At 47.0% G+C, this 20,341-nt stretch overlaps 1 protein-coding gene across 1 annotated transcript in view; it reads left to right on the top strand.

The window, feature by feature from the left end:
* LOC119972260 (centrosomal protein of 290 kDa-like) overlaps positions 1-20,024 on the top strand; it is a 45,749-nt gene extending 25,725 nt beyond the window's left edge. The window contains exons 4-7 of the mRNA XM_038808666.1: positions 3,033-3,126; positions 13,145-13,325; positions 17,197-17,291; positions 18,109-20,024. Of these exons, the coding sequence (XP_038664594.1) occupies positions 3,033-3,126; positions 13,145-13,325; positions 17,197-17,291; positions 18,109-18,255 (517 nt within the window). The 3' untranslated portion in view covers positions 18,256-20,024. The remainder of the gene's footprint in view (positions 1-3,032; positions 3,127-13,144; positions 13,326-17,196; positions 17,292-18,108) is intronic.
* The last annotated feature ends 317 nt before the right edge of the window (positions 20,025-20,341 follow it).

A 20,341-nucleotide genomic window follows, 5' to 3' on the forward strand; every position in this document is an offset into this window, starting at 1 on the left:
TCAAGGCAGCATTTGACCGAGTATGTCATAAAGGAGCCCTAGCTAATATGGAGCCAATGAGAATCAGGGGGAAAACCCTCTGCTGGTTGGATTTATACCTGGCACAAAGGAAGATGGTTGTGATGGTTGGAGGTCATCTCAGCTCCAGGACATCACTGCAGGAGTTCCTCAGAATAGTGTCCTCGGCCAGATCATAGAATTTACAGTGCAGAAGGAGGCCATTCGGCCCATCGAGTCTGCACCGGCTCCTGGAAAGAGCACCCCACCCAAGGTTAACACCACCACCCTATCCCCATAACCCAGCAACCCCACCCAACACTAAGGGCAATTTTGGACACTAAGGGCAATTTATCATGTCCAATCCACCTAACTTGCACATCTTTGGACTGTGGGAGGAAACCGGAGCACCCGGAGGAAACCTACGCACACACGGGGAGCATCTTCAGCTGCTTCATCAGTGACCTACTTTCCATCATAAGGTCAGAAATGGGGATGTTTGATGATGACTGCACAATGTTCAGCACCATTCATGACTTCTCAGCTAATGAATCAGTCCACGTCCAAATATAGCAAGACCAGGCCAATATCCAGACATGGGCTGACACGTGGCAAGTTACATTCACGCCACACAAGTACCAGACACTGACCATCTCCTGCAAGAGAGGATCTAACCACAGCCCCATGACATTCAATGGCATTACCATCGCTGAATCCCCCACAATCAACATCCTGGGGGTTACCATTGATCAGAAACTGAACTGGACTAGCCGTATTAATACTGTGGCTACCAGGGCAGGTTAAAGGCTAGGAATCCTTCAGCGAGTAACTCATCTCCTGACCCCCAAAGCATGTCCACCATCTGCAAGGCACAAGTTAGGAGTGTAATGGAGTACTCTCCACTTGCCTGGATGAGTGCAGCTCCAACAACATTCAAGAAGCTCAACACCATCCAGGACAAGCAACCGACTTGATTGTACCCCTTCCACAAACATTCAAACCCTCCACCACCGATGAACAGTTACAGCCGTGTGTACCATCTACAAGATGCAGTAACTCACCAAGGTTCCTCAGACAGCACCTTCCAAACCCACGACCACTACCACCTGGAAGGAGAAGAGCAGCAGATACCTGGGAACCCCACCACCTGGAGGTTCCCCTCCAAGTCACTCACCACCTTGACTTGGAAATGTATCGCCGCTCCTTCACTGTCACTGGGGAAACATCATGGAACACCCTCCCTAACAGCTCAGTGGGTGTACCGACACCTCAAGGACAGCAGCGGTCCAAGAAGGTAACTCATCACCACTTTCTGAAAGGCAACTAGGGATGGGCAATAAATGCTGACCTAGCCAGCGACGCCCACATCCTGTAAATAAATTTTTAAAAAATTCCATGCCACCAGCATCTTAAACGCAACAGTGAGATGAATGACCAATGACCTACTCTTGGTGGCAATGGTTGATATGCAAATGTTGGTCAGGGCATCTGGTGAGCTACCTGCTCTTATTTGAATTGGGGCTTTAGGATGAACGCAAGTTACTGGGACGTGGATAGCCTTGTGGTTATGGTACTGTACTAGTAGCCCATGGGTCACACTATGATCAGTTGTCGAATTGTAATCAAAATATCTGGCAATATCCTGCCACTCCTACCCAATGTGCCTACATGTGATACCAGTGCCATATCACATGTTTGAATCTTAATGCCCTGAGGGTAGCAGAATGCATTATTTTGGAAATGGTGATCCTGTTGGGTGTCCTTGTACATCAGTAACTGAAAGCAAGCAGGCAAATGGAGCAAGCAGGTGGGAAGACAATGTTGGCCATCATTGCAAGAGGATTGGAGTACAGGAGCAAGGATGTCTTACTGCAGCTGTAAAGGGACATGGTGGGATCACACCTGGAAGATTGTGTGCAGTTTTGGCCTCCTTACCTAAGAAAGGATATACTTGCCATAGAGTGAGTGAAGCAAAGGTTTACCAGAGAAATTCTTGAGATGGCGGAATTGTAATACGAGCATAGATTGGGTCATCCAGGCCTGTATTCACTTGAGTTTAGAGGAATGCGAATGGGTCTCATTGAAATAAGACCATAAGACATAGAAGCAGAATTAGACCACTCGGCCCATCGTGTCTGCTCCGCCATTCAATTATGGCGGATATTTTCTCATCCCCATTCTCCCGCCTTCTCCCCATAACCTCTGATCCCCTTATTAATCAAGAGCCAATCTATCTCTGTCTTAAAGACTCTCAGTGATTTTGGCCTCCATAGCCTTCTGCGGAAAAGAGTTCCACAGAGATATAATAATAATTAATAATCATAATCTCTTATTGTCACAAGTAGGCTTCAATGAAGTTACTGAGAAGCTCCTAGGCGCCACATTCTGGCGCCTGTTCAGGGTACAGGAATATGATGCAGATATGTATAAAATTTGACCGTACTGGTCAGACTTGTAGTAGGGATGGTGTTTCCTCTGGCTGGGGAGTTCAGAACAAGAGGTCACAGTCTCAGGATGTGGGGCAGACCAATTAGGACTAAGATGAGGAGAAACGTCTTCACTCGGAGGGTAAGAGAGCTGGTGTATGGTGTTGAGATAGAGGATCAGCTAGGATTATATCGAATGGCGGAGCAAGCTCGAAGGGGTGAATAACCTACTTCTCAGTGGCCGGCATGGTGGTGCAGTGGTTAGCTCTGCTGCCTCACAGCTCCAGGGACCCGGATAATTGCCTGTGTGGAGTTTGCACTTTCTCCCAGTGTCTGCGTGGGTTTCCTCCGGGTGCTCCAGTTTCCTCCCACAGTCCAAAGACGTGCAGGTTAGGTGGATTGTCCATGCTAAATTGCCCCTTAGTGTCCAAAAGGTTCGGTGGGGTTACTGGGATATGGGGATAGGGTGGAGGTGTGGGCTTAAGTAGGGTGCTCTTTCCAAGTGCTGGTGCAGACTCGATGGGCCAAATGGCCTCCTTCTGCACTGTAAATTCTACGATTCCTATTTTACATGTTCTGGAACTAAATATATTGTCTTTGTTTATCCAGTCGACTGCTGCAGATGTACAATGCCCTACAGAAACGTTATGATAAAGAAATTAAAACCAACAAGGAACAGAGTGAAACCATCTCTAAACTCACTGTAAGTTCTGTATTTTTGTGCATAACTGTAACACTTTTTCCTTGTCGAGTAGATGTGTTTACATAAAATACTGTTAACCTGGAGTGCTATAGAATTCACAACACTTCCCCTGTAAGAGTAACCTAGGTTCAGGGTCCATACTGGATTTGATCTAAACAAGGCTGCAAGCTTAATTTATGATTGCCTTTTAGTTTGTGGATAAAAAATTGGTCTATTCAAGGGAAGCTTTGGCTGTTAGCTGAAACTGACAGATTTTATAAAAAAATTTCTTACTCTAAGAATTCTTTAAAAAGATTATGGGAGTTGCATATGGAAAATGTGTGAATCGTAATTTCCAACCATTATATTTTTCTTTTAAAAAAATATTTTATTCAAGGCATTTTCATATAAACAAACAAAAGCAGAAGAACAACCAAACAACTTTATAAACAACCAACACCCACTTCTCCCCACTCTCCTGATACCACTCCCTCTCCCATCCTACCTTCCCCTTTCCCCCCCATTCTCTTCCCCCCTCCCGCACTGACCCCTTAAACCTCCTTGGGAAAATTAATAAACAGCTTCCACCTCCAGGTGAACCCATCACCGACCCTGTCAAGATTAACTTGACCTTCTCCAGCCTTAGGAATTTGCGCTGGTCGCTCACCTACACCCCCACTTTTGGCGGCTTTGAGTCCCGCCACCTGACCAAAATCCGTCTCCGGGCTATCAGGGAGACAAAGGCTGAGACATGGGCCTCTCTCACTCCCTGGATTCCCGGATCTTCCAACACCCCGAATATCGCCATCTCTGTACTCGGGACCACCTCCATCCTGGCACCTCGGTCATGTCCTTGAACCCTGCCAGATCCCTTTCACATTTGGGCATGCCTAGAACGTGTAGATGTGATTTGCGTGTCTCCCCACACACCACCCACACCTATCCTCTACCCCCTCAAAGAACCGTCTCATCCTTGTTACCGTCAGATACGCCCTGTGTATCACTTTAAACTGGATGCGGCTTAACCTCGGCACGACGAGGGCGCATTCACCCTTTGCAAGGCCTCTGCCCACGTCTCGCCCTCCACCTCCCCTCCCAGCTCATGCTTTATGACCTCCACTAGGACTCCCTCCCAACCCATCAACTCCTTATAGACATCAGACACCTTCCCCTCCTCTATCTTATCCCTCAGCAGCACCTTGTCTTGCAACCCCAGGGGCAGCAGCCCAGGAAAGGACAGCACTTCTCTCCTCAGAAAGTCTCAGACCTGCAGGTACCTAAAACAGTTCCCCCCTGGGAAACACATGCACTTCCTCCAGGTCCTCCAACTTGGCAAATTTGCCCCCTGTGAATAGATCGCCAAATCACTCAATCCCTGCCTGCCGCCACCCCCAAAATCTTGCATCAAATCCCCCCGGCACAAACCTATGGTTGTTGCAGATCGGTGCCCACACCAAGGCACTCTCCAGTCCCAAATGTTGCCTCTACTGACCCACACCTTGAGGGCCAACACCACCACTGGGCACACGGAGTACCTGGCCGGCGAGAATGGCCGACAAAGTCGTTCCCCTACACGAGGCTGCCTCCACCTGACCCCATGCCGATCCCTCCCCCACGACCCACTTCCTAATTGGCTACCCAAGAGTAATTCATAGAATTATCAATTCAGAAGGAGGCCATTTTTAATGTTCTCCGAGGACCCCAAATGAATTCCCAACCCCCACCCCAGCCCGAATGACACCCCAACACCCATGCAGGGCAACCCTGACCCAATTGTGCAGGTGCAGAAAATGCCAGATTTTGGCATTACCAACCTAGCAATGCCACCTGGGTACCTTGGCAGTGTCAGGCTCACACCTAGGTGGCACCAGCAGTGTCAGGGCACCACCCTTCCCAAAGGGCATGCACCTGGGGGCCTCCGATCCTCTTGGAGATCCCCACGAGTGCCATTCTGTGGGGATCAGTACAAAACGGCGCTCGCCAGAGATCAACGAGGCAAAGGGATTGAATCCCAAAGCCTGTGGTACCTCGGAGATGGGCACTGCCTCGCTCTAATATGCAGATTTACCAAAAGTGACTCCGGCCATCCTGGGTGAGATTCACCTTGCAACGCCTCGCGAGATTGCATTGAATCTTGTGAGGCATTGCAAGCCGGGTAGATCCCGGGAGAGGGGTCACCCGACTTTCAACAGCCTCGCTGTGCCGCATGTGGCAAGCTGCTTTTCTGGAGCAGTGTGTCTGGAGCATCAAGGTCAATGTTTCCTTCACTGTTGTACTTTTACAATGGTACGGGATGAGAAGAAATTTCCTCTTATAGATATTGGGAAGAAAATGACTTTACCTTTGCTATGCTCTTGCTTCTTAGTGTGTTTCCACATTTGTCTTTTTTTTGCTGCCAACTGGGTTAATTGCCGCTTGTTTTATGATTTTCTGAGGTCATTAACATTTTTGAACACGGCTGTTTACTATAATATTCTTACTTAAGCTTGAGACTTTTGGAATAACCTTTGGATTGTAAGTAATCTTTTAACTCAACCCTTGCTCATGCCAGAGTTATCTGTTCGCAGTGGAGCGCTTTATTCAGGTTAAACATCACACACCACTCCTGTGAATCCTCACTAAATAAGAGCTTGCAGTGACATCACGCCTTTAAAATACTGAGGTGTCCCATGGTGTTTTTAAAGTAAATATTACACTGAGACACTAGGACTGTGACCAAAAGCTTGCTCAAAGAGCTAGGTATTAAGGAGCGCCTTAAAGGGAGAGAGAGGTGAAGAAAGAGAAAGGATTAGGAAGGAGATTTCAGAATTAATGGCCGCTCCCGCTCCCGCAGAACGCTGGGACCCATCCGGATCGCAAACTAACCCCCCTAGCAACCCCGCTACCTCGACCAGCGCCCGGGACCCTGCCAGATGCGACCCCGGAAATGTAAACAGCGCCCTGGACCTCGCTAGCGCCCTGGACCCCGCCAGACGCAACCACCTACCTTCCACAAAGGCTGACGTCTCCCATCGGATCCCAGGATCATCCAGCAGCAGCCGCCGACCGAGAAAGCGAGGGAAACGCAGCGGTCTGCAGGTTAGACTGAAGCAACGCCCCTCAAGACCCCTCTCCCCAGCATACTCCTGGCAAACGTCCAAGCGATTGAAAACAAGCTGGATGAACTTAACGCCAGACTTACCTCTCAGAGGGAAGTAAGAGACTGCTGTGTGCTCTGTTTCACAGACATGGCTCACCCCCGCCTCACCGAACTGTGCCATACAACCTGAAGGCTTCTCTATTCACCGGGCGGACCGCACGGCATCTTCAGGCAAAGTGAAGGGTGGAGGGGTTAGCCTCCTCATCAACTCCTCCTGGTGCTTGGATGTGGTGACCCTGGCGACCTACTGCTCCCCAGACCTGGAATACTTGACCGCAAAGTGCCGCCCATACTATCTTCCACGTGAGTTCACTTCAGCCATTATCACAGCGGTCTACATCCCACCCCAGGCAGAAGTGAGGAAGGCGCTGGATGAACTGTACACAGTCATAAACAACTATGAAACAGAACACCCGGAGGCCTTGTTCATTGTGGCCGGAGACTTCAACAAAGCCAACCTCAAGAGTGTACTGCCAAAATTCCACCAGTACATCTGTCCCACCAGGGGCGACAACACTCTTGACCACTGCTACTCAAAAATCAAAGGCGCCTACCGTTCCATCCCCCGACCGCACTTTGGGAAATCAGACCATAAGACGGTGCTCCTTCTCCCGGCTTACAAGCAGAAACTCAAGTGGGAGAATCCAGCTAAGAAGGTTGTGCAGTGCTGGTCCGAGGAGACAGAAGAGCTCTTACGTGACTGCTTAGAGACAGTGGATTGGTCCATATTTAAGAACTCAGCGACTAACTTAAATGAGTATGCCACCACCGTCACAGACTTCATCAGCAAATGTGTGGACGACTGCGTGCCAAAGAAAGCAGTACGTACGTTCCCCAACCTGAAACCATGGCTCAACCGTGAGATTGACTCCCTACTGAAGGACAGATCTGAGGCGTTCAAGGCAGACGACCCTGTCCTATACAAGAAATCCAGGTACGACCTCCGCAAAGCCATCTGAGATGCCAAGAGAGAATATCAAACTAAGCTAGAGTCACAGACAGACTCTCGGCGGTTGTGGCAAGGACTAAACAACATAACGGGCTACGAAGCGAAGCCAAGCAGTATCTCTGGCAGCAGTGCACCCCTCCCTGATGAACTTAATGCATTCTATGCTCGGTTTTAGCAGGTAACCAACAATCCGCTGTCGAGTGCCCCAGCAGCCCATAATTCACCCATACCCACCATCACAGTTTCCGAAGTCAGATCGGCCTTCCTGAAAGTGAACCCACGAAAGGCGATGGGCCCGTACGGGATCCCTGGTCGTGCACTCAGAGCCTGCGCATACCAGCTGGCAGAGGTATTCACAGACATCTTTAACCTATCCCTACTCCACTCCGAGGTCCCCACCTGCTTCAAGAAGACCACCATACAACATGCCTCAATGACTACCGCCCGGTGGCCCTGACGTCAGTTGTAATGAAGTGCTTCGAGAGGCTGATCATGAAGCGCATCACCTCCATACTCCCGGAACGCTTTGACCCACTTCAATTTGCATACCGTCGCAACCGGTCCACATCAGACGCCATTTCCCTGGCCCTACACTCATCCCTAGAGCATCTCGAAAACAAGGACTCCTACATCAGACTCCTATTTATTGACTACAGCTCCGCCTTCAACACCATAATCCCAGCCAAGCTCATATCAAAGCTCCAAAACCTATGACTTGGCTCTCCACTCTGCAACTGGATCCTTGCCTTTCTGACCAACAGACCACAGTCAGTAAGAATGAACACCAACACCTCCTCCACAATATCCTCAATACAGGTGCCCCGCAAGGCTGCGTACTTAGCCCCCTACTCTACTCCCTATACACACACGACTGCATGGCAAAACTTGGTTCCAACTCCATCTACAAGTTTGCTAACGATACGACCACAGTGGGCCGGATCTCGAATAACGACGAGTCCGAATACAAGAGGGAGATAGAGAACCTAGTGGAGTGGTGTAACAACAACAATCTCTCCCTCAATGCCAGCAAAACTAAAGAGCTGGTCATCGACTTCAGGAAGCAAAGGACTGTACACACCCCTGTCAGCATCAACGGAGCCGAGGCGGAGATGGTTAGCAGTTTCAAATTCCTAGGGGTGCACATCACCAAAAATCTATCCTGGTCCACTCACGTCGACGCTATCACCAAGAAAGCACAACAGCGCCTATACTTCCTCAGGAAACTAAGGAAATTCGGCATGTCCACATTAACCCTTACCAACTTTTACAGATGCACTATAGAAAGCATCCTATCGGGCTGCATCACAGCCTGGTATGGCAACTGCTTGGCTCAGGACCGCAAGGAACCTCAGAGAGTCGTGAATACCGCCCAGTCCATCACACGAACCTGCCTCCCATCCATTGATTCCATCTATCTCCTGCTGTCGGGGGAAAGCGGGCAGCATAATCAAGGATCCCTCCCACCCGGCTTACTCACTTTTCCAACTTCTTCCATCGGGCAGGAGATTCAGAAGTCTGAGAACACGCACGAACAGACTCAAAAACAGCTTCTTCCCCACTGTCACCAGACTCCTAAATGACCCTCTTATTGACTGACCTCATTAACACTACACCCTGTATGCTTCAACCGATGCCAATGCTTATGTAGTTACATTGTATACCTTGTGTTGCCCTATTATGTATTCTCATGTATTTTCTTGTATTTTCTTGAATTTTGTTTAATTCCCTTTTCCAATGATCTGTTGAGCTGCTTGCAGAAAAATACTTTTCACTGTACCTCGGTACACGTGACAATCAACAAATCCAATCCAATCCTAGCAGCTGAAGGCAATTTAAATTTGGGATGCACCGAAGCCAAAATTGGGTGGGACAGTGGTTGTGGTGGGGAAGTCGCAATGATCTCAGAGCCGAGAGTACACTTTAATTCAGCTTATATTTGGGCAAATGTAGTGAACCCACAGGTCAAGCAGAAGGCTCCTGTCTCTGTATTTTAATCACTATGTTTTTACCTCTTCAAACCATGGCCTAGAAGAGAAACTATTGGACAGATTAGTTCAATATTAACCAGATAAATGAACTGTTTCAAATATAAATAATAGATTTACAGCAAATATAAAACTGCACAGAATATTAACATTAAAGGCAATCTCTAGAGCTATCTCTCAAACTAAACTACTGGAAACGCAGTCTCTGACTAAACCTTTGTGGCAATTTGTGGTTGCCTGCACAACGGTGTCTCTGTCCTATAAAAAAAAAATGTTTTTATTCTCCATTTTCACATTTTCCTTCAAAATTTACACCCCACCCACAGACAGTAAACGGTAACAAATACAAAATCAATCCCCTTAACAATATATGCATCCAATAAAACAAACCCTGCCACGGTGGAACCAAAAAACAAAGGAGAGAAAGAAAAAGGAGTCCGGGACCGCCCATGGTTAGCATTAACCTATAGAGTCCACCACCACCACCACCACCACCCCCCCACCCCACACTCAATGCCATCCAACCTCTGAAAGAGTACCGTACATGATACCCAAGAGTTGTAAACACCCTTCCCACTCTCCAACTCCTCCCTTCCACTGCCTCTTGTAAAACTCCTCCCTCCAACCTCGATTCCTTCCCCCCCCAACTTTCCACCCTGGTAGACCCCTCGTACCCTGTTCTGCCAGGCTCCGATGGCCGCAGCCCCTCCCCCCCACGGCTTAAACCGGCCAGCGTGGAACCCCCGCCCAGGTCCCTTTCCCCCTTGCCCAGCCCCAGGAAAGCCCAGAAATCCCCTTTTAGCACACAAACCCCGCATATCCACCTACACCCCAAAGAGCCCTCATTTCGAGTGAAAGTCCCATTACTTCCCTTGTCCAAATATATACATTAGCTCCTTTAGCCCATACACCCGCATGCAGTGAAACACAATACAGTCATGAGGTTACATCGGCACATGGCCATTTCTCAATTTCTCAGTTCTGCCACAGTCCTGCCTTTGCAAACTCCTCCGCTGCTTCTGCTGTTCCAAAATAAAAGTCCTTGAGCTTGTAAGTCACCCCCAGCTTCGCTGGATATACAATGCCGCACTGCACCTTGCTAATGTACAGTGCCCTCTTCACTCGGTTGAAGGCAGCATGCCTCCTCGCCAGATCCACCGTAAAGTCCTGGTATACACGTATACCAGCTCCAGCCCACTGCACCACCCGCTTCTGCTTGGCCCAGCACAGGACCTTCTCCTTCACACTGTACCTACGGAAGCACAGAGTCACTACCCTTGGCGGCTCACTCGCCTTTGGTACAGGCCTCCACGACCGATGAGCCCGATCCAGTTCATATCGGGAGGGATCCTCCCCCTCCCCCAATAGTTTTGCCAACATCGTGGCAAAATACTCAGCCGGCCTCGGTCCTTCAACTCCTTCGGGCAGCCTCACAATCCTCAAATTCTGTCGCCTGGATCTGTTTTCCAGGTCTTCCATTCTTCCTCTCAGATCCTTGTTAATCTCTATCACCTTCCGCATCTCCTTCCCCATCGAGGTAAGTTGATCACCGTGCTGCAATAATGTCTCCTCCACTTCCTCAGCGCCTCCCCTTGCTCCCGCACCTCCGCCACTGCGCTCGCCACCACCGTCATCACTGGGGAAATCGCCTCCTCCATCAGCACACTCAAAACCTCCCTCATATCCTTCCTCATTGTCTCCATGCATTTTGTAAACTACCTTTCAAATTCTGCAGCCATTACCTTAGTCATTTCTTCAGCCGTAAGCAATGCGGCCTCCCCTGGTGCTCCTGCCTCCATTTTCCTTGGTGACCCCACGGTGACCTTTCCACTCCACGACGGACCTTCATCTGTTTTTTTTACGGCCGTTTTTTTGCTCACCCTCGACATTTTCCTTCACTGTGCCTCCTCTGTGCCTTCTCCCTGCTTTTGCCGCCTCCGTCGACCCTGGGACTGGGCTTAAAGACCCGAAAATGCCGTTCCCGAACGGGAGCCCTCCAAAGTGCGGCTGCCTCCCACCCGCCGTCACCGGAAGTCCGTCTCTGTCCTACTTTATAGTGGTTTATCGAATACCGGTTTTCTGACCGGACGTCAGTCTCGGATAGATGATTGAAGTTCTTTTGAAGGTTCCGTTAAAGGAAATTTTGGAAAAATATACATCTGTTGATTTCAACTAGGGATGCCAAACAGAAGAAAAGGTACAAAATATGTCAAATGTACATTTAATGGCTTGGCATCTGAATATTTATTAGAAAAATTTTGAAAGCAGTGGATCAGACACACAAGTAAGAAAAAAATCAAATTCCCAATATAAGGTAAGTGTGGGTCTGGAATCTCCAGTTCCCATTTGCCCACAGGGTCTTGCGCATGTGCCAACCATAGAATGGCCTCACACCAACATCATGTTTCTTCACGTTCTTGGGGTTCCTGCGCGTGCACCGGCCAAAGAATGATCGCATATGTGCAGTTGTTGACTTTGTGTCTTCAGATCAGAAACCAGCCATGCTCCTGCGCAGAAGAAGAAAAAGAAGAACAAACGTGAAAAAGTGCGAAAGAAGGTCAGGTGACCTGGAAGATGAGCGCCATTGAAGAGAGTGCGTCCTAAGGAACAGGACACAGGAGGGGACCAGGAATGAAGGTCCGAAAGCAAGGAGTGGGAGAAAAGGAGATTCTAGAAGACAGTCTAGTTAAGTGACAAAGACAGAATACAGGTCCTGTTGAGTGAAGAGTAAAGTAAGGATCAGAGCAAAAAGACAGCCAAAGGCTGGATAGGCTGGGACTCCTTTCCCTGGAGTGTAGGAGGCTTAGGGGTGATCTTATAGAGGTCTACAAAATAATGAGGAGCATAGATAAGGTAGATAGTCAACATCTTTTCCCAAAGGTAGAGGAGTCTAGAACTAGAGGGCATAGGTTTAAGGTGAGAGGAGAGAGATACAAAAGAGACCAGAGGGGAAATTTCTTCACAAAGAGGGTGGTGAGCATCTGGAACGAGCTGCCAGAGGCAGTGGTAGAGGCGGGTAAAATGTTTTCCTTTAAAAAGCAGTTAGACAGTTACGTGGGCAGGGTGGGTATAGAGGGATATAATAATAATCGCTTATTGTCACGAGTAGGCTTCAAATGAAGTTACTGTGAAAAGACCCTAGTCGCCACATTCCGGCGCCTGTTCGGGGCCGGTACGGGAATTGAACCCGCGCTGCTGACATTGTTCTGCATCACAAGCCAGCTGTTTAGATCACTGTGCTAAACCAGCCCCTTTGAGGGCTAAATGGCCGAATACGGGCAATTGGGACTAGCTTAGTGATAGAAACTGGCCAGCATGGACAAGCTGGGCAGAAGGGTCTGTTTCCATGCTGTAAATCTCTTTGACTCTATCGATAACTCGTGCTGCGGGCCATGAGGGCAAGTGGTGTCTGCTTGGCACTGCTGAATACCTGAGAATGGAAGATGAATTGTGGGCGTAAGCGGTGATCCAGGTGAAAGGAACTATGGAAGGTGAGGTTGAAACCCTGGAGGTAGATCCTTGAAGATGTCTGTGTGGAAGTGTTGTTTGGGAAAGCCGGAGTGAGATCAGTTGTTTCCCGGTGTAACAAACATTTGGAAAGCTGATAAGAAATCTTTTCAACCTGCTTTAGTGGCATCTGTCATTTGGTTTGAAGTGTGGTGTGTTCAATCATAGTTCACCTACTAGTTTACATGTACTTACCATGAATATTAGAGTGGATTTGTAGGTATCTGTAAATGTACAGGGTGAAGGAGTAATGTCATTTGACCCCTTTGCTGTTGTTTGTATTGAAATCTTTACAACCTTTTTGTCTAATGTAATATAGTTTATTTTTCTTCATAAACATCTTATTATTTTTATGAAAAGCACAAAAAAACGTAATCGCAATTACCTAAATCCTTCAATTATACTTACAGTTTAGATATTTTTAAAAATGTTTTGATTCTTCACTCTTGCTCCTTCCAGGTGAACATCCATGAGTTGGAATTACAGGTTGTGACATCAAAGCAAAGGATTCAGCAAGTGGAACATGAGCACACTGCCATGCGGAGGAACAGGAGGACTCTGACATCAGAAGCGGGCTCTGCATCTCACAAACACAGGTCTGGTGGCGGGAAAGGCTGCTCACCTGACTGCATTCACATTGGTGAGGCTTTCACTGAATGTTTTTTCTTTTTGGAGATGTTAAATCATATTGAGGTGTGGTTCCTCATGCTGGGCTCAAGTTGGATTGGATTGGATTTGTTTATTGTCACGTGTACCGAGGTACAGTGAAAAGTATATTTCTGCGAACAGCTCAACAGATCATTAAGTACATGGGAAGAAAAGGGAATAAAAGAAAATACATAATAGGGCAACACAAGATCCACAATGTAACTACATAAGCACCGGCATCGGATGAAGCATACAGGGTGTAGTGTTAATGAGGTCAGTCCATAAGAGGGTCATTTAGGAGTTTGGTGACAGTGGGGAAGAAGCTGTTTTAGAGTCTGTTCGTGCGTGTTCTGAGACTTCTGTATCTCCTGCTCGATGGAAGAAGTTGGAAGACTGAGTAAGCCGTGTGGGAGGGATCTTTGATTATACTGCCCGCTTTCCCCAGGCAGCGGGAGGTATAGATGGAGTCAATGGATGGGAGGCAGGTTTGTGTGATGGACTGGGCGGTGTTCACGACTCTCTGAAGTTCCTTGCGGTCCTGGGCCGAGCAGTTGCCATATTAGGCTGTGATGCAGCCTGATAGGATGCTTTCTATGGTGCATCTGTAAAAGTTGGTACAGGTTAATGTGGACATGCTGAATTTCCTTAGTTTCCTGAGGAAGTATAGGCGCTGTTGTGCTTTCTTGGCGGTAGCTTCGGCGTGAGTGGACCAGGATAGATTTTTGGAGATGTGCACCCCTAGGAATTTGAAACTGCTAACCATCTCCACCTCGGCCTCGTTGATGCTGACAGGGATGTGTACAGTACTTTGCTTCCTGAAGTCAATGACCAGCTCTTTAGTTTTGCTGGCATTGAGGGAGAGATTGTTGTCGTTACACCACTCCACTAGGTTCTCTATCTCCCTCCTGTATTCTGACTCGTTGTTATTCGAGATCCAGCCCACTATGGTCGTATCGTCAGCAAACTTGTAGATGGAGTTGGAACCAAATTTTGCCACGCAGTCGTGTCTGTACAGGGAGTAGAGTAGGGGGCTAATTATGCAGCCTTGCGGGACCCCGGTATTGAGGACTATTGTGGAGGAGGTGTTGGTGTTCATTCTTACTGATTGTGGTCTGTTGGTCAGAAAATCGAGGATCCAGTTGCAGAGTGGGGAGCCAAGTCCTAGGTTTTGGAGCTTTGATATGAGCTTGGCTGGGATTATGGTGTTGAAGGTGGAGCTGTAGTCAATAAATAGGAGTCTGATGTAGGAGTCCTTGTTTTCGAGATGCTCTAGGGATGAGTGTAGGGCCAGGGAAATGGCGTCTGATGTGGACCGGTTGCAGCGGTATGCGAATTGCAGTGGATCAAGGCGTTCTGGGAGTATGGAGGTGATGCGCTTCATGATCAATCTATCGAAGCACTTCATTACGACTGAAGTCAGGGCCAACGGACGGTAGTCATTGAGGCACTTTGCCTGGTTCTTCTTTGGCACCGTGATGGTGATCTTCTTGAAGCAGGTGGGGACCTTGGAGTGGAGTAGGGACAGGTTAAAGATGTCTACGAACACCTCTGCCAGCTGGTCCGAGCAGGCTCTGGAGTGCATGACCAGCGATCCTGTCCGGGCCCGTCGCTTTCCGAGGGTTCACTTTCAGGAAGGCTGATCTGACTTCGGAAGCTGTGATGGTGGGTATGGGTGAATTATGGGCTGCTGGGGCACTCAACAGCGGATTGTTGGTTACCTTCTCGAACCGAGCGTAGAATGCATTGAGTTCGTCGGGGAGGTGTGCGCTGTTGCCAGAGATACTGCTCGGCTTTGCTTTGTCGCCCGTTATGTTGTTTAGTCCTTAACACAACCGCCGTGAAGTGGCCATTCTTCATCTGGCAAACCTCTCAACTGTGAAGGGGGAAGGAAGTATCACAGACCAGGCCCCCTTCCTGACCGTGCCTGATGACATCTGCACTTTCTTTTGACTGGTAATCAGGAATGGGAATATTAGCTGAGAATTCAGCCCCTCTACCAGCACCCCCTTCCCAACCTTGAGCTTTAGAGGCACGGAGACTATTTGTACCACTATTATCACTGAAACTGAAATCAACTAACTTAGCACGGCCCATGGACTGCACCTTGGACCTCTTCTGATCTATATGGCTCTGAGGTACGGTAATCCCCTGAACCAGCTGTATTGAACTTTTATAAAGGCATACGGACAATATGTGCAGACTTGCAGTTTTATTTACATTCCATGAAAACATAAGAAATGGTGGAATGAAATCAGATTGTTTAGCCCATCGAGCCAAGTCCTGTAGAATGTGTGCCTGATACAACCCCCCCCCCCCCCCAAACACACACACACACACACACACACACACAGGGCGAAATTCTCCGCCCCCCACGACGGGTGGGAGAATAGCGGGAGGGCCTTCCCGACATTTTTCCCGCCCTCCCGCTATTCTCCCACCCCCCCGCCGAAGTCCCGACCCGAATCGCTGCCGCCGTTTTTTTACGGCCGGCAGCGATTCACAGCTGTTAGATGGGCCGAAGTCCCAGCCCTTTCCGCCGTTTTCACGAACGGCAAACACACCTGGTCTTGCCGTTCGTAAAAACGGCGTCACCAACTCGCTTTTTATAACCATGGCACCGATTGGCACGGCAGTACCACGGCCGTGCCAAGGGTGCCATGGGCCCGCGATCGGTGGGCACCGATTGCGGGCAGCGGGCCCGATGCCCGCGCACTACTTGTCCTTCCGCCGCCCCGCATTATCCATTCGCGGGGCGGCTGAGGGGCAACCCGGCCCGCGCATGCGCGGGTTTCGCGCAAAAACGCGATGACGTCACCCGCGCATGCGCGGGTTGGAGTCTTCCAAACTGCGCATGCGCGGCTGACGTCATATGACGCGTCAGCCGGCGCTAACTCCGGTAAGCGGGCTTAACGATTTTCGTTAAGCCCGTCTTGCCGGAGCCTACGGCGTCGGGCTGCTAGCCCCGACCGGGGACCAGAATCGGTCCCCCGTCGGGAAGGGGCGCGCTGCCGTAAAACCCGCCCGGGTTTTACGGCAGCTTTACGATTTCTCCCGTTTTGGGAGAATCTCGCCCACAATATTTAGCCTGAGGAAAAGTTTGATATAATTTCTCCTTTATCAACAGTAATAATTCAACAAAACTACAGAAAATGTATCCCTTAGTATGTGCCCATTTTTCCACTTATGAGAGATGCATTCAATTGTCTATGTCTCTGAGATGTGGATGAATCTACACACAATGGTGGGGGGAAGAGATGAAAGCCCCTTCTTTTCTGCCTGAAAGAAACAACATTGGGACATTTTGAAACAGTTCGTAATGGGTGTGCTGCATGAACACAGATCTACTATAAAGGGCTCTAGTATTCAAACTATTTCAATAAAATTGTAAGCATATCTGGCTTGGGAATTGGGAATGTGGGAGTTGAAGGCACATTGTTGGGGAAAGGTTTCATCTGAAACAAACTTGTGAGTGGACGATGTTTTATCATTCAACTCTGACATCCTTCACCTTTTACAAAGGTTAGAAACTAAAGAGTGCCACAAAATTACATTTTCCCATTTCTGAATTCCTGATCTCAACCAACTTTGTCAGAGCATAGCTCCGAGAGGTGGTCAAACACTGATATTCAGAGAAGTGATCTGAGGGAAACTTGTTTCTGGGATGCTGTTGTGGATTGATAGATACCAACAAAAGAGTTGAGCAAAACAATTACAAAAGGGACTCCACCAAAAATACAATCAAGTGTCCTTGAAAGCATCAATAGAGATTTTTACAAGAGAAAAAGCATTTCAAGCTCTTCCAACCGGTTACTCCTTTCATGTTTGCAATCCTGTCATTTCTTTTTCACTGTGCTTTCTTGCAGAGTTGTTGTTTGAGATAGAAAGACTACAAAAGGAAAAGGACAAACTCACAAAGGAGAGAAGAGACCTCAAAAATGAGCTGTTTGGATTGGACAAGGTACTGTTGTCTTACTAGTGATTTGTTGTAAGCATTATTTAGTTGAGCAGTCTTCCACGTCTGGCTAATTTATGTTTTTAAAACCCTCTCTTATTTGGCCATCATCACGGTCCTTTAGCTCAGTAATTGGGTAGATCAATGGCGCATGTACAGTGCTTTGTGCCAATCTATGCACATGAAATGACTATCTTTCCCGCTGTTAGTGAGCCGGTGCTCCTGCAGTCTATACATGTAACCATTTTACTTCCCTGCTTCCTTTAATCTTTTGTTTTAAAACACAAGCTTGGCATCATTACTTCTTATCTTAAACCTTTCTCCCACTTTCCCTGTATTCCTCAGCTTCTCAACTTTAATAAAAACAACTTTTGGCCTACTGCTTTCCTGGAGGTACAAATGATGAAATAACTATGCTGTTGAGTATTTAATACTGCATCTGATCCAATAATGAGTCACTTTGAAGCCTGGCTGTTGCTATAAATTGTATGGGTTCCATTACATTCAATGGGGCACGAAGATTTAGTGGGGTTAGAATTTGCTGCCTATTTCGGGCTCCTGATCAAATTTCAGTTCACATTGACCCCTATAGAATATCCTTTACATTTCATCCTGTGTTGGAGCAACACATCAGGATTTATAACATGGCATCAGGATATAGTTCTATTGAATATTCAAATCTCTATTATGCTGGCATTTCGGTCTTGGAGAATTCTTTGTTACTTTAAGTTAAGTGCAATAAATGTGTTAAGACATGCATTTTCATGTGATTCCTGGTTGCTACACTCCTTGGACTAATTTGCTGTTTGTATGTTAATTACAGGGTTTCTTTGAAGAGATTGAAGATTTAAAGTATGCTCTGCAAGAATCTGTTAAGCTGAATAAAGAGTATGAAAAGTGCCTACGAAAAATATGTGAGAAATATGGACTTGTGTTTCCACAAGTCTTACATCCTTTGGCTGCAAAATGAAAAAAAAAAATGAATTCATAATGAATGTTTTATGTATATGAATGATCATATTTTCAGAATTTTTGCATTTTAAAATCAAGGGCTTGGTGTTCCTCTTTTACACTGTTGTTTTCAGTGTGATTCGCCGAATATCAAGATGCAAATAATTGTGAAATTTTAAACACAAATTGAAGTCCGAAGCTGTACCTGTCCAGAAATCTGCCCATGCTCCTGGATGAATCAATCATCATTGAGAGTTTCCTCTAATCATACTCGTTTACAGGCCTTTGCGGAGGCTCCAAAATCTAAGTTGGATCTTTTGGGCGCAGTCATACTAATAAGCATATTTAGAACGGTTCAGAATGTTTTGTTTGAATTTTACCAAGGAGCTGACTGCCCCAATCCAACTAGACAACAGTTTTGTTTATTTTTGTACGAGGTACTTTCCTCAAGACTGGGCACTGTCCACTCACTTGACACTGATTTAAATTATTTTTTTTTTGAGATCAGCCAATTTTCAGCAGAACTAATCAAACTTTAGCAAGTTACCACTCTTAAATGCATCAAGGGTTTTATTTTTAAAGCAGTGCAAAAAATATAACATTTTAAAACCCTGCCCAAATTAATTCATTCATGGTAGATTTTGCACTGGGATGTGCATATTAATTTGAGAAGAAACTGGCCATAATTTTGCCATTTGCTCCTAAAGTAGATACTTCATGATAGTTGAGGAAGTGGCCAGTGTTGTTGTGGGGGAACGTTTGTAACATGGTGACAGTAAGACCATTAACACCAGTAATGGGCAACCTCGGTTAGTGAGTGAACCACATGAGTGTCCCTCCTTCATCTCAGTGGGCCACAATATTGAAACCAGGCTTATTCACTAACCATGACCCCCATGAATAAGATTAAATACATTTAATACACGCCGAATATTTCATAACGAGTTAGAGAGAATGCTTAATCATTTATATATTAATAGAACTATCGCTAACTTTGAATAGATAAAAACAAAATAAATATATACACTTTGGATCCAGAAGGAGCAGACGGCTCTCACGGTTAATGTTATGTGCAATCAGCATTCACTTCACTTGTCCTTGCTTTAAAACTGGAAACCAGCGGAATGTGGCAGCCGTACATCTGGGCAACAGTCAACAAAATATATCATGGGCTGCACTCAGAACCCAGATGGGCCGCACGTTGTCCCCGGGCCACAGATTGTCCACCACTGATTTACACTGGAGTGCAAGTGGGCACCAAGCAAAAACTAAATCTTATTCCATATTGGAGGGAGGAAACACTGACAAACAATTCATTCACTTTGCAGTTGGGTATTTGGAACATTGGTAAAGGCCCGTGATTAATTCCTTTTCCACCATCTTGCAGGAAAGTATGTGGAGGAACCAAACAAAACAGAGTCAGCCAATGAGCTGGAGGCAGGCAAGGCTCGAGCAGTCTATTTTATAGCAAATAGAATTTATTTATTTAGCAGAGTTTATTACGAACTACAGTAAACAGAACTCAAGAACGATTCTGCAGCAGAATCACCCAAAGAAAAGATTATTTCTCCAACAAAATGCAATGAGTGGAAGATAGTTACATAGAACAAATGACATCCATAAAATCAGTCCCAGTCACTTATACAGTGAGGTCTCCAGGAGAGATTGACGAGAGAATTTCCCTATCATCTCAGCTCTGGGTGTGACTTGTGATGTCACTACATACAGTCTAAAGCAAATGTTGGGAGAATTTTGTGTTTTTCTAATAAAATATTTAATTATTTGTGACGTTTTATGTGGTAAACATGTTACTTCATATGTTTTCATGAAAATAGTCAAGTTCATTATTGCAGTAGTCTCAACATCACTGACACTCTAAAATGTAAAAGGTATCAAACATGACAATGACCAGCGTTACCACCTTCTAGCAACACCAGGTTAAAGTCCAACAGGTTTGTTTCGAATCACTAGCTTTCGGAGCGCAGCTCCTTCATCAGGTGAGCTGCGCTCCTCAAAAGCTAGTGATTCGAAACAAACCTGTTGGACTTAAACCTGGTGTTGTAAGACTTCTTACTATGCTCACACCAGTCCAATGCTGGCATCTC

Source organism: Scyliorhinus canicula, chromosome 10 (assembly GCF_902713615.1).
Source record: "Scyliorhinus canicula chromosome 10, sScyCan1.1, whole genome shotgun sequence".
NCBI lineage: Eukaryota > Metazoa > Chordata > Chondrichthyes > Carcharhiniformes > Scyliorhinidae > Scyliorhinus > Scyliorhinus canicula.